General features: G+C 35.6%; 1 protein-coding gene across 2 annotated transcripts in view; it reads right to left on the minus strand.

Annotated features, from left to right (window-relative positions):
• The window catches only part of LOC149580517 (uncharacterized), a 46,592-nt gene extending 31,099 nt beyond the window's left edge, over nt 1-15,493 (minus strand). Inside the window, exons 1-9 of one of the 2 annotated variants that reach the window (XM_089791621.1) lie at nt 15,353-15,493; nt 14,129-14,561; nt 6,331-11,936; nt 5,444-5,932; nt 5,230-5,337; nt 4,697-4,777; nt 4,501-4,559; nt 4,261-4,348; nt 4,019-4,180 (exon numbers count right to left, since the gene is read on the minus strand). In XM_089791621.1, the coding sequence (XP_089647747.1) occupies nt 4,019-4,180; nt 4,261-4,348; nt 4,501-4,559; nt 4,697-4,777; nt 5,230-5,337; nt 5,444-5,932; nt 6,331-11,936; nt 14,129-14,525 (6,990 nt within the window). In that variant the 5' untranslated portion in view covers nt 14,526-14,561; nt 15,353-15,493. Of the gene's footprint in view, nt 1-4,018; nt 4,181-4,260; nt 4,349-4,500; nt 4,560-4,696; nt 4,778-5,229; nt 5,338-5,443; nt 5,933-6,330; nt 11,942-14,128; nt 14,562-15,352 lie in introns of those variants that run through there. The other variant, XM_089791629.1, reaches the window with a different exon arrangement.
• Nucleotides 15,494-15,755: the final 262 nt, after the last annotated feature.

Below are 15,755 nucleotides of genomic sequence, written 5' to 3' on the forward strand. Positions count from 1 at the left end.
TTTTGATGCTAGTATGAAATTTACCTCCAAGAGGAGCTACTGAAAACTAACTATAAGGTAGAGGGAATTGCAAATGCAACTATCTTAGCAGGGGGAAGCTCCTCTGAAGAGAATTACGGGGAGAGCATGGCAGTGGAAAACAAGGGCAAACATATTTTGAAGAACAATAAGTTTATGATGGCCTTATATAGCTTATTTCTAGTTTTATTATCTATTATTTTGTCTAAGCCTAAATATCTCTATGTATAGAGTGAAGGCTTCCTTTTTGTGATTGCAGTGACAAATTGCATCATGTGATACACTATACTACTCCGTTTTGGCTTTCCCTACAATATGTAAATATAGTTTATTAGCTAAATGATGGTTGTTGTTGCTGGACTTAACTGATTTCTTGACATTTCCATACTAATATGGATTTTCTTTGTGCCCAATGGCTTTGTCTCTATGTCTTTTTCTAAAAGGTGACGAAAGTACATTTGGCTTGTTTGTTTTGAAATGAATTGACAATTTTAGTACTATGAAAATTTATTGCCACTATGACAAAAAGGTCGACCTTGTAACGTGGACATAAGTTTTTAAGGGCATAATTAATTTAAAATTATAAGATAATAAATTTCAGTTAATAAGAATGGTATGTAGTTTGTTTCAAGATTGAGGTAACTGGTGGCTTGGATATTAGTGGCATTTGGGTTTTGTAATGAGTATGGAAGGATTGTTTGAATTTTATAACGTAGATGATCCACTGCCCTCGTCTATTCTTGTTATTCTGCAAACAAGTTATCAAATTTATTATTGAATGTAGATCTTTAGAAGAAAAGTGGCTACGTTGACTAAATAAAAGAACTTATAACTGTATCTACTACGTTCCATAGCAAGCTAATACTTGAGGGAGCTTTTATTGTCTCACATGGGATAGGACAGACATATGTCCACTCTATCCTAGATTCGGAGACTATTGTTCTTCATCTTTGTATAAGCTTTATCATCTATTATTTACTTCATCCCTATAGGGATAATGTTGGCTAGCAAAAATTGATTTTCTATGTTGAGCTAATGAATGGGAAGGAATGGTAACTTCCTATCCCTTTTTGTGGCCTGGACATGGGGAATGATTCTCTGATCAGTACTTTTATATGGTGATGATGGAAAGCATACAATTTTGGCTCTCGTATATAATTGGAACTTTGGATCCTAAATGATGGAGTCATCACTACTCGGTAAAACTGCATATTCCATTCAATAATAGGTTTCTCCAAAATTAGAGAGCAAGGTATACATATTTTGTTTTTGCTGATTATTATTTGTTGTGTAATAGACGTAAATTAATATTTTTTGTGTAATAGACGTAATAATGCTGGGGTTGACCCTGCAGTGCAACGGCAAAGTCTTGGCCGTTGCAAGCCGTGTTGATATGGCGTCCTAGGTTGGAATCCCCCCGCTTGCAAAACAGAGACCATGCCATGGTGGTTCTATTCGTGGTGGAGGTGTGCGCCATCGCAGCTGAAGGGAGTTATAAGGTGGTCACCAGAATGGAGAGATAAAGGGGATGGTGTCAGCTAGTCAGTGTTCATGCCGACCAGGTGTTCAGGCTGATGAGTGGTGGTCTCAGGGATGAGGTCCCCAGATTGTGGCCTCAGTGGTTCATAGCTCTAGTCAAAAGCAAAATGTTACCAATCGAAAAAATAGACGTAACAATGCTCTTTCAAGAAAATACAATGGAAGGATGTTATGAATTTTTTGATGTTATGGCTAGTAATCTATGGTCCAGAATCTGCTGGGTACTCTTTAGCCTTGTGCAGGAATTAAGAAGCCAATTTAGACTCAGACTGGTGCACAAGAAGATCGTGGAAGGGTGGGTAGCATGACATGTTTCCACCTTGTCACATTGCTAAAACACTTGAACAGAAAGACGTGGAATGCACTGTGTTTTGCAGCCAATACACAAATTATGATACCAGATAAATCAAATTGCACAAAATTCAGGAGTCATTCAGGAACAATAAAAACTGATTCGTTGATGGGAAAATGTTGATCAGCAAATCTTAATTCAGTTACTGTAGCTAGATTGCATCATAAAAAATCTTGAATTGTACTAGTTGCTTTATGTTGTCATGGTATGTAAATGAAGACATTGAAATCCTCAGCAATACCCCACGTATGTAAAACGGGAAGTTTGTAAGATGATGTAAATACATAAATTTTTCTCTTTTGTTGGGTCAAGACTATAGGTTTTCTCCACCATGCTCTTTCCTACCAGTGGCCCTTGTGAGTCAGGTTGTAAAATAGGCTTAATGTTAGTAAAATAATTCGGCCATGTCCTATAGGCTATTACTTATCTGGAAAAAGGGAAATTCTTCTAAAATAAAAAATGATACAGCTAAAACCATTTGATTGACTCAAACTTGTTGTAAGCATACCTACAACTAGGGACATTGAAAGAAAATGAAATGAGATAAAGACAAAATGAAAAAAATCACAATCTCCTTAAACAGACACTTTTGGAATAATCATACCAAATCATGCCAAATGATTAAGGGTGAACTAAAAACTAACACTACAATAATTAGTATTTTCAATAGAAGAGAAGAAAAAGGTGCAGGAAGAGGTAAAACAACTTGTGGAAAAGAAAAATAAATAAATAAACAGTTATTAAAATTCAAATAAGGGAGCCAAATGCTTGTTGTAGTGGTCCCAGTCCCACTATGCTGAAGTTTTAGAAGATAATTAGCCATTATGTTCTATTTCTTGAGAAAATCAGGGCACTGTTCTTCATGAGGGCAAATAAATGATGCAAACATGCCTTATTGATTTTTGAGCCTCTCTCTTGTTGAATATGTACTGGCCTGCAACCAATATATTTTGTAGTCCAACCTATATGAACATTTGTGTTGCTGCTAGAGATTTTCTGCCTTCTCAAAGATGTTTCACACATTTTTAGAGAACCTATCAATTAAAGATACACATGACAGATAATCCCATCTTGAACAATTGCATCTTTCTTTCAATAGACCTGGCACCTGCTTTGTTGTTAGCTAGGTTATCCAACTTCAGAGTAAACCTAATGCTGATTACTGAAGAACAGCAAGAAGGATCTTGAGGTAGAGCATATACACATTGAATTTCTGATATTGATATGCCACTTCGAATGATTTTTAGATAATAGGTTAATCACTGATATTGCAGCAATATCACTATTATACAACAGACCAATTTTTTTACTCGAAAAAGAAGATGGTTTGCATATCTCATAATAATTACAATTACATTAGAAGCAGCATGGAAGTATATTTTGCAATAACTAGGGTGTACTCGGGCTAGTTAAAAATCCAATTTTCCATGCACATATCCAGCAATTAAAATTGGCATCCAATTTGTCCACTTGCTGATCAAAAGAATTTATACAGCTTATACATTGTCCAACTTAAGAGCAAACAGCAGATACGTTTATAAACCAAGCTACATATTGAAAAGTTTATTATATTGAAGAATAAACTTTCTGTAATTTCATATAAGGCCATCTGACAGGATATTAAAATTGTTAATATAACAATCGTACTCCAAAAAAATAGTAATAAAAGAGGGTTCATTAATTAGATGTATAATTAATAACTAGTTGAAAATCGATTGATCATCCCTCACTTAAAAATATACACCAATGGCATTTTCTGATCTAATAGATAAATATACAAGAAGATTTTGTCTACATCTTTTTGAGTTGAACCTTTTATCATTTGGTTTTCTATCCCTATAAAGTCGTAAACAAACATTCCATTTTTAAAATGGTTGTATAAATGAATCAGTCCCAACTACACAAAATGCATCAACTTGAAATAAAAACAATCAACTCAAATCAATGACTGCAGTAGTGCACCATGATAATTACATAAAAAGACACATTGAAAGCTTGTAGACTTGAATACTGAAAATTTCATGTTGAACAATGCATCCAAAAACTATGGGACACACAAAAATTTCAATGTATGAGTATACAATGTTGTATGATTCCGAAGGTCTATACCTGTTTCCTAATTTCAGCTTCAAGGAAATGGATATGAGCTTCTTTTTCTGCTCTACTTATGTGGGCCTTAGCAGATCCCCTAAATCGACCTGTCATTTGTAAGTAATGTGATTTCAGTTGGTCCAGTTCCTGGCAACCACGATGCAATTCTTGGACATTCTTCTGCAAACAAAATTATAATGTAAGCAGAGGCAAAACATGCAAACACCAATTGTTTATAAACAAAAAAGAAGAGGTGTTACCATCAGTTCTTGTTTTTTTGCTTGCAGCAATAGCAATTTAGACTTCTCATATGCAACAACTTGCTGCAACCACTTTAAAGATCCCCAACTACAATACATCAAAATACCAGGTTTCTAGGTTAAGGATTACACTCTTGGCAAAAAAAGCTAAATTTTTCAATAAATGCACAAGCAACCTTGAAGCAAAGGTGAATTTTTATTCCCTTACAAAATTGTAAACAAGAGAAAAGGAATGTTCACCTTTGACTCTTTCTTAGAAATTTGTTTTCCATCTGTGAGCACTTCTTTACATCCAATGCCTGTCAAAGTAGCAGTATCAAATGTGGAAAAGCATTTTTTTCTACCTTTCACAGGTAAAACTGTGAATGTATTTTCATTAATGTTACTGTTTTGTAAAAGTTTCACTCAATATTAATGGCATCACATATTTAATTACCTGAAATTGTGGATTACTTGATATTTTCATCCTATCTATGTCTTCCTGAATAAGTTTCAGTGTCTCTTGAAAAAGGCAAAGCTGCAACATAGATTCATTACAATACAACAAAAACTGAATAAGTTCTCTTGATAATAAATCACAACACATTAGTCCACCCAGTTGCATAGAATTAATACTATAGAAATGATGTTCAAATTGACATCAATTCCAAACCGCCTACATTAGAACGAGTACTTCCTGTAGCTTCACAATCTAGCTGATTATAACAAACACTAGGAATGGCCTAGTCGCTGGCAATGCACAAAGAATTTAGTGGGGACAATACACTTTTTGCTTGAGACCATCACTGGTTTGAGCACTAAGAGAGTTAAAACTTAAATATACAAGACAGTCCACAAGAAAGCACATCGAAGATGTTATCAAACAGAAATTTCATAATGCAACCATAGATTTATGGCTAGCAAAAACATAGCAACAAAAACCCAGATTCCTTCATAGTATACATGAAGTTGTTAGGGAGAAGTGCTTACTTGTGGTTGTGATGAGAAAATAAAACATAAACATTCTTCTTGTGTTTTAGGCTTGCGAATCAATGGTATCTGCAGCTCCTCAACTTCTTGACAAATCTCATCAGAAACCTGCAATATTACTCAAAACATTTGAATTAGATAGAAAGTAGAATTTAGAAGTTTGATGACTTTAAAAATGTATATAATAAAGATGGGTCTTAAAGTATCAGCATACATTAATAACATCCTCAGTAGGTTCTGTTCCCATAACAAAGGGTCTTTTGGTAGAAGGCATCCTTCCTTCTGAGCTTTCAAAAATTACTTTTTCACTAAGCTTCCTGTCCACAGACTCAATACCATAACTCAAGCTGGTATTTTTGTGATCTTTAATCAAACTGCCTTGGTCTTGTACATCCATCTCTTCACATTTTCGCTTTTTATTTAGATATCCCCTGTCATTGAGTGCCTGCGAAGATAATGTCTTTTCTGTAGCACAAGCGAGTTCAAATGTTTTAAGACTACCATTACCACTGGCATGCTGTAATGCCATTGGTCCTTCAGATATATATCCACTTGTATAATTTGGATGTTGTGTCTCTGCAAAGCTTTTCCAATGTAATTCGCCTTGTTGAATTAAGCTACATTTCTTTTCTGATAAGGGCAAGGAAACATTTCCACAATTGCTGTTCATCTTGACATTTTGGGTTCCCATGCAACTAGCTTGCTGCATTGTATACTATTTAAGTTAAATGTTGCAAAAGTTCTTCTGAAATTAGACTTTTTTATATTTTTCATAGATACATCAGACTGTAGAATCATTCAAAGATGATTAGTACATGATATTGCATTATAGAATGTTTTCTATAAGTCATCACAGAATTAAGCTCCAACCTATCAGAGAGCTGAAACATCCATTCTTTTTAAGCAATTAACTAGAACTTATAAAATTAACATTCCTAGTATGTGTGTACCTTTGCACAACACAACCAAATTTCTGATAAAAAAGTTAATTGTGGAAATTGAAAATAATGGATAGTTTAATTTGGGAATAGAATTCAGTAGAAATGAAGATAAGAAAATCATGATAAAAAACTCTCAAAAATGATAATATTTTTAACTCACCTCACCATTATTTGATTTTGTGCTTGAACGTTCTGTGTTTAATTTCACTGCAGATGTCAACTGGTGGTCGGAATCAACAGCATTTCTAAAAATGATGCCAGCATCTCTGGGCTCAATATCTTTGCAATTTTCACAATTTAAAAAGTCAGGTTTCTTTTGGAGAAAAAATTCTTTATGTATCTCCCCTTGGATGTTGCCCTTTAAATGTGAAACACTACAGAAGTCACTGTTCATCAAATTTCTGTTTGATGCACAGGTGTCCATAAAACTTGTAATTAACGTGTGCCCATCAGAGACAGGATTTGCATTGTGTGTATCTCTTACAGGCTCTTGAAAGGAACTTTCTAAATCAATCTGGTTACTTCCACCAGGCATGTTCAGATGTTCTATGCTATCAAGATGTGAATAACCATAATTTGCATCGCCACAATTGCTCAAATTTAAAGGTGTGGAAAAGATGTTTGATGTACTGCAGCCTTTTGCATCATTTCTAATGACAGATGAGTAATTTGACTTTTTCACATTAGGTAAACTACCACAGTCAGCAATAGGACCCAAAGGTGTCATCTCACACATAGTGCCTCTGATAGGGGAAAGAATAGGCAGCACTGAAGGTGATAAGACACTCTCTGAATTACTAAACAAACCATGATGTCGGTTGCCAAAGAATGAAGCATCTTTATGAACTGATGGCAAATTTGGCTTCAGATCAAAAGGCTCGCACACAATTTTGCTTTTCTTATCAGTAGAAATCAACTGTGTAGACATACTACAGTCGGAAACCAAACCTGTTTTATTATTTAAAGGAGTGTTAATGCGTATATTATTTAGATCCTTTGAGTATTTGTTCTTCGATAAAATGCTTATACATTGATCAATTCCTGAGACAGAAAGATTTGGGTCAATATTTTGACAGCTCAATCTCGAATTCACTTTTACTCTGCTTTCTGAGGATTCCTTTGGATCAGATGAAGCATAGTTGGGAATTTTATGGCATTCTTTTGAATTCATTGGCCTGAAAAGTGACTTGCTAACAGATGCAGGGAATGGTAAAGATGCTTGTATGTCTTTTGAGTCAGTATCTTCTATGTCTTTTGAGTCACTATCTTCTAGATTTTCATCAGAAATGAATGGATATTTATGTGCTGTTTCTAACTGTGACTGCTGCTTCAAGGGTGTCACTGAACTGTCAGAAACTGCATTGCACTTAGAAATAGACAACTCAGACCTAGGAAAGGAATGTTTGATATTTGGCTGTGACATAATAGAAGAGACCTCAATCTGTGTTGAATCAACATGTTGGCAAACCTGCCGGATATCTCTGTTTGACACAGGAAAAATGCTACATAAGTCGTTACCAATCACAGTACCCTTCCTTTCTTCTGCTATGTCCGGCTCAGGAATATGCTTACCATACCCTTCTAAATACTCATTATTTAATGACACGCATTTGTCAAGCAAAACAGTCTCCTCAATAGAACCCAGTTCTTGTTTATTGCTATGCATTGTGATGTTTGTTTCAATTGGCTTAAGAATTGATCCAGCTTCACTCAACTTATCAATCAGCTGATCCTCTGAAAGCTTGGACTTCCCATGTAATTTGAAGTCTTGACTAGAACTTGACATCTGTTCTTGTTTCTGTTGATGGTGCTCCTCCTCGGGATTGAAATGTGTAGTCCTTTGTGGAGGAGCAAGCATGACTTGGTTATGCAACTGAGCAATAGACTGGTTCTTTTCTCTGTCTTGCACAAATATGGCATCGTTTTTGTCATTAGCTGCTGTGATTCCCATAGGATGATCTGTTTCCTTTTTTCCTGTCACATTAGTTTCATTCTTCTGAGCTGTTGGGACTGAAACTGTAGATATCTCCTTTTCCAAGTTAAGAGGTCTGTGGGGATCCATTTTTAATTCTGAATTCCACAATAATTGTTGCATCTGGTCCTTCCCATCACAATTTAAACCAGACAGATGTTCAGATGAAGCATTGTTGGGAATTTCATGGCAATCTATTGAGTCCAATGGCCTGAAAAGGGATTTGCTAACAGATGCAGGGAATGGTAAAGATACTTGCATGTCTTTCAAGTCACTATCTTCTAGATTCTCATCAGAAATGAATGGATATTTATGTGCATTTTCCAACTCTGACTGCTTCTTCAAGGGTGTCACTGAACTGTCAGAAACTGCATCGCACTTAGAAAGAGACAACTCAGACCTAGGAATGGAATGTTTGATTTTGGGCTGTGACATAACAGAAGAAGAGACCTCAATCTGTGCTGAATCAACATGTTGGCAAACTTGCTGGATACCTGTGTTTGAAACAGGAACAACACTACTTAAGTCATTACCAATCACAGTACCCTTCCTTTCTTCTGCTCTGTCTGGCTCAGGAAAATGTTTAACATACCCTTCTAAATGCACATTATTTAATGACACGTGTCTATCAAGCAAAACAGTATCCTCAATAGAACCAAAAGGCTTCAGTTCTTGTTTATTGCTAGGCATTTTGATGTTCATTTCAGTTGGCTTAAGAATCGATCCAGCTTCTTTCGAAATACCATTCAGCTGATCCTCTGAAAGCCTGGATCTCCCATATGTTTTGAAATCTTTACTAGAAATCGATGACTCTTCTTGTTTCTGTTGATAGCGCTCCTCCTCGGGATTGAAACATGTAGTGCAATGTGGTGGAGCAAGCTTGACTTGCTTATGCAACTGAGCAAGAGACTGGTTCTTTTCTCTGTCTTGCACAAATATGGGATTTTCTTTGTGATTAGCTGCTGTGATTCCCATAGGATGATCTGTTTCCCTTTTTCCTGTCACATTAGTTTCATTCGTCTGAGCTGTTGGGACTGAAACTGTAGATGTCTCCTTTTCCAAGTAAAGAGGTCTCTGGGGATCCATTTTCAATTCTGAATTCCACAATAATTGTGGCATCTGGTCCTTCCCGTCACAATTTAAACCAGACAGATGTTCAGATGAAGCATTGTTGGTAATTTCATGGCAATCTTTTGAGTCCAATGGCCTGAAAAGTGATTTGCTAACAGAGGCAGGGAATGGTAAAGATACTTGCATGTCTTTCAAGTCACTATCTTCTAGATTCTCATCAGAAATGAATGGATATTTATGTGCATTTTCTAACTCTGACTGCTTCTTCAAGGGTGTCACTGAACTGTCAGAAACTGCATTGCACTTAGAAAGAGACAACTCAGACCTAGGAATGAAATATTTGATTTGTGGGTGTGACATAACAGAAGAAGAGACCTCAGTCTGTGCTGAATCAACATGTTCACAAACCTGCTGGATATCTGTGTTTGAAACAGGAAAATCACTACTTAAGTCGTTACCAATCACAGTACCCTTTTCTTCTCCTCTATCCTGCTCGGGACAATGTTTAACATACCCTTCTAAATACTCATTATTTAATGACGCACATCTGTCAAGCAAAACAGTGTCCTCAATAGAACCAAAAGACTTCAGTTCTTGTTTATTGCTAGGCATTGTGATGTTCATTTCAATTGGCTTAAGAATGGATCCAGCTTCCTTCGAATTACCATTCAGCTGATCCTCTGAAAGCTTGGACTTCCCATGTATTTTGAAAACTTTACTAGAAATTGATAACTCTTCTTGTTTCTGTTGATGGTGCTCCTCCTCAGGATTGAAATGTGTAGTGCATTGTGGTAGAGCAAGCTTGACTTGCTTATGCAACTCAGCAAGAGACTGGTTCTTCTCTCTGTCTTGCACAAATATGGCATCTTTTTTGTCATTAGCTGCTGTGATTCCCATAGGATGATCCGTTTCCTTTTTATCTGTCACGTTAGTTTTATTGTTCTGAGCTGTTGAGACTGGAATTGTAGAAATATCCTTTTCCAAGTTGAGAGGTCTCTGGGGGTCCATTTTCATTTCTGACTTCCACAATAATTGTTGCATCTGGTCCTTGCCATTACAATTTAAAAAAGGTAGACAATCAGAAAATGTACATGGGTCATCTTTGTTTGGCTTAACAACCATAATCTCTAATGTCTGCTTCATTTCTCCATGTGATGCCAATTTTGTGTGAATGTTTTGCTTGTTTTCCATGACATCAATGGCAGAGGTTTCTAATTCATTTTTTACAGGATCTTTCACTTCTATGTTTTGTGCCAAGTTCAACAACAGCCTTCTCTCTTCTTCTTGAGAATTATCTAAATGCTGTTCTTCACTTTTTTCAAAATGTGAATCATCTAATAATCTTAAATGGGTATCTTCCTTGGTGATGGGTGCTGCAATCTCAGCCATAGAGTGACCACAATCAATAGCATTATTCTCAGTTGTTCTGATGTCAATATTACATGTCTCACCTTCTGCATCACTTGCATCCTTTAAACCTGTCCTCCTACTAAGGTTCAATGCCGCAATTTCTTTTACTTTTTCTTGACTATGGTCTGTCTCAGAATTCAAGAGAGAAGAGCTATTTTCTCTTTCCAAATTCGCAGTCACAGTCATGGATTGGTTTCCTTCTAATGTAATCATATATCCAGTGCCATTGCAGGGCTTAGTTGCCATGATGCCAGTGGTAGATCCGTGCATTTCTAGATCAGCATATTTCTTTGGTTCCATGCCTATTTCTGAATCTGACAATTTCCTTGTTTGTTTTTCTTGTTGCTCTGTCTCAAATTTGATCAAGGGACAGTTTTCTCCTTCCATCACTTCTGTAGTTTTGTGTTGCTCAGTACCCCCAGTCTCAATAATGGACTGTTTAATTTTGGCATCCAACATCATTTTAGTGTTCTTACTACACTCAGTTGCAATGATATCAATGAAGCAACCATCCATTTCTTTGTCAACAAGATTATTGGGTTCAAATTTCCACTGTGGCATCAGAGATTGCTCCTGCTGCTGCAGATTTCCCATATCAAAATCAAAAACAAATGAGTTTGCTGCTGTAGTCAATCCAGTGCCTTTACTTGGATTATTTGGCATATTCTCAATTGTAAGCTGGTCCATTGTCAATATGGCACTACCCTGTTTAGTATATTCTTCAGATTCCATAATAGAAGTTTTAATTTTTACACCAGCAGAATCTTGTGATTTCATTCCCTGCCCTGTCTTCCGAAATGCTGAATCTGTATGAGAACATGATGAGCGCAAATGCTCTTTCTCTTGATTATGCTCTTCAAAAGAGACACCAGGCTGGACCTCTGATAATTTTTCAGCTAGCATCAATTCTAAATAAGGGGACATACTTTCATACTCATATTTGATTTGCTTTTCTTGGCTGGAACACATGGCATTCATTCCTTCGCAATTGTCCAAGGTTTTACCATTTGAAACCATCCACCATTTAGCTTGTTTAGGCTGTGTAAGGGCCATTGTATTTTCTGACGAAGGTTGTTCACTCTGTTCTACTGGTGTTTCAAAGTCTTCTGTTACAAGTACACTTACTCCCGTTTCTGACGCAGGAGTTTTGACTACTTCAGCAAGATTACTGCATTGTTTATCAGGATTCATAAGCTTACCAAACTGTAATGAAAATGTTGTACAGTCCAATGTAATGTCATCTTCAACGGGAGAGCACACACTCATTCCAGGTGCAATGTGCCATAACGAAACTGGTCCAAAGAATTCCCTATCTGCACTGCAGAAAGCCCAGAAATGGTTTATATATAGAAAGTCCAACAAACTCAAATTTTTGAAATATTATTACAAAAAAGTTTGTTTTTTAATTATGAAAAGCAATAACTCAAAGAGTACAACCACTCAGATATGGACATTTGTATATTTCCAAAAAATGGTGATGTGATAATGCTTCTGCAAAGAGAAATGATGTTAGATCTCATTTCAACAAGGAGCCAAGTGACAATGTAATGCAAGAGACAGTCCAAAATAGGCAAGTGATAATGTAATTAATATATTAGACAGAAGAAAATGCTACCAGAAAAAATATAACAGAAGAGGACAAAATCAGGAATTAAATTGAACAGTTGAACAGAATTTCAAAATGGGTAGTGTCCTTTAAAAATCATAAATAAGATGATCTTGATCAGATCAAGAGAGCAGAAATTCTAAAATATAATCTCCACTATAAGTATTACTGTATGAGCAATTTTTGTCATGAACACCATTCTAGTTCTCCATCAATGTTTCATATATTAAAATATTTGATACGTTTCATGCAATTCCCCGAGATTTGTATATTTTGCTAAACATTTCTTCAAAGTTAGAGGTAGCAGCAATGAGAGTTGTTCTTCAACTTATCTATCCAGTTATAGTGATTCATTCATAAATGCTTGTACAAATGAACTCCAATACTGTGCAAAACGGTTGTTTACATTGAGGCATTAACCAATTATTGATCTGAAACAACCAACCCATTCAAATAATCTTAGGTTAGATGATTCATCTCCATTTATAGAACAATATGCAACCCAATGTATCCATGTGGTAATAACATAAAATACCACAACAGCACGCTTTAAGGCTTGATTAATATACCAGGCTTGGTGGCATTGAGTTAAACTAAAATACAATAAGTTGAAACTTAATCATGATATCAAATTACCCAATGAGAGAATCCCTGGGCACTAAATAAGTTGATCCTATCTAAAATTTCAGCTTAAGTCTAACACTTTATCGTATTCAACATGCCATCGAAACATTTACCTTAAAAACAGAAAAAATAATGCAGTGACATTTCCTGTTTTTTACTAAATGCACAAAAAGAACTACAGAATCATTTTGCTCTATATAAATTAGGATGTGATCAATAGAATGCTTTCCTCTTCCAAAACATTTAGAGATTATGTATTTGATGATCATCCTCTTATGGTACTCGATTTAGCAGTTCACTCAAAACAAAAAACTTTCTAGAAAACCATCGTAATATGAATCTTACAGAAAAAATCCGTAGACATAACAGACAAGAAGTTTATAAAAGTATACATCTTGCTTCTGGAAGGTCGGTAAAATTTTTAGCCTCTGCAACATTTGAAAATATAATAGAATATATTCAATAATCGTTATTTTTCCTTTTATTGAAATTAGAAGGAAACTAAAGAAGATAACAATTGACTTTCCATAACAAAAGAAATGATTTCCTTCATATCAAACAATCTGCACGCAGAAGATTATCTAATAAGTTAATAACATGTGTAGTGACATTTGGAGATGTCCCATCAGCTGGTACCGGTGGGTGTGATCCTTGCACCCTTGATATACTCCTAATGACAAAAGATTATACAAAAATGTCAACAGTATACTAAGCCAACTTCCATGCTAAAAATTCTTTTGATTTCTCCTCTGGTTGTTACGCTCCCAATATATGATACACGTATCTAGTATGGTTGGGCTTCTTGTTAAAATTTTGAAGTGTTCACTCCGATTATTGTTGGGTATAATCATAATGTGATTTAATCTATTCTTGGGTTCACCTTATTGAGAAATCTTATGTAGAAGATATTTTATTTCCATTAATCTGGTGGCCAAATGCATGTAGACTCCAGTCGTTATGCTTCTTAAATTATATATATAGTAGTATATGGCATCTAATCTGGTTTGGTTGTTGCACAAATTGAGCATTAATCTGAATTATGTCTACTTAGGTAAAGTGCATAGAATTATTCAGTTTGTTACTGTACTTTTTGACTTAAACTTGTATAACAAGGGAGGATATATTTTTATTCTATTTTATTCGTTACTAAATGTACAGTATAACGCTCTTGAAGATTTTGTTGTGTAATTTGTGTGAATATGGTATAATCCTATGTTAATATATCTCAGCGGTAAACATAAAAGGAAATAAAAGCATGTGGCATGTGGAACTGACCTTCCCCGGGAGAACCTTTATCGGACACACTGACTGGAGTAGCAGCTTGAGCATCAGAAACCTTGAATTCTTCCTTCTGTAAACTAGAAGTTGGTGTTACTTGAAGATGCTGATCAATATCTTTATGTTGTAATTCCTTGGGCTGAGAATCTGAAGATCCAATTGGTGGAGTTTTAATTGTGTTGCCTCCAGCATTAGGCTTACTATCTGGGGGTGTTTCAAAGTCTTCATCTCTATCAAAAACATGAACAGACGTGATATCAGCAAAGCTCACCCTTCTGGACTTTTTCTTTGTACGAACGCATTCCTCCTCGTCAAGTTCTGTTGTCAAGATCTCATCACCTTCCTTGCTAACATTCTCGGTTTCATTTGCAATCTCATTCTGATTCAACTCCATGGAGGCTAAATCAAGATAATTCAGAGCATTTACAACCTATTGATCAAACAAAATCTTCAGATTAATATACCATCAAAATGCTTCAAAGTCAACATATGTACAAAGGCATCGTCCTTAGAATTTAATTTTGTGTAACTCGTAGGAACCATTCATGTTGTTCAAATCCTTCCATCCTTAAAAACCTTGTTCATGGAGTCTTTAGGGGGAAAAGAACACAAATTCATTTATATCGCGACAACACAAACTAAACCGTGTGGTTTTTTTTATGTTTATTCAGTGGTGATATGTTCGTCCATTTATCCGTAAAACAAAAGTGGCATTATAAGCCCAAATCCACTCAACAGCGTTGCTGAAACCCTTAATCCCTCTGATGGATCAATTGATGTTGTCAAACCCTTGAATAACTAACTGCTTTTGTCAAAAAAAACACCAATTCATATTGCTCAAGACAGTACAAATCCTCGAAACCTAGTGCTACAATTTAAAAACTGATGATAAGACATCCGTAATTGTAATAACGGCATTCTTTATGAACAACAACATCTGTACTTAAGGCCTGAAAACACAGATGCGGTGCCGAAATCGTTCAGCCTTGCAAAGCTAATTAGTGCAATTGAAAAGCACCTTTTGTAATAGTGAAACCTTTAAACACGGCAATGAAAACAATCACTTCAAAGTGAAAGCAATACTAATGTAAATTCTTTAAGCTTTTGCAGTTTTTCGATGCGATTCAAATTCTTAGGCTCTGGTATAAACCTAAATCTAAAATTCATACAGTAAAGAGAGTATACTTCCTTAAATTTCACTAATGCCGATTCAAAACATACCTTCAAACTGAATATTTAAAATCTGCCGTATAAGGATCCTCCATTGAAAATACAATACAAAAGCTACAGCGCTTTTGCAATCAGATCGATGTATATTTTCTTCCGTTTTTTGAATGTAAATGGAAAATGCGGGAATGTTTTTTGAAATTTCTGTCGTTAAACGATATCATATGACTCGACATTTCCATTTGGTTGCTTGAATTGGACGGGAATTGGATAATCTGAAGGGCCCGTTTGGTGAGCCGAATAGGAATACGTATTTTAGAATATGTATTCCAAAAATCTTGAATTCCTTGTTTGGATGCACCAAAATGGGATTGGAATACGAAGCAAAAATGGAATACGTATTCCATTTTTTGCCCAAAAATGGAGTTTTGCAATTCCACCAAAATAGGTGGTATAC

Source organism: Cupressus sempervirens, chromosome 1, assembly GCF_028749045.1.
Source record: "Cupressus sempervirens isolate cs-2001-9-10 chromosome 1, ASM2874904v1, whole genome shotgun sequence".
Lineage (NCBI taxonomy): Eukaryota > Viridiplantae > Streptophyta > Pinopsida > Cupressales > Cupressaceae > Cupressus > Cupressus sempervirens.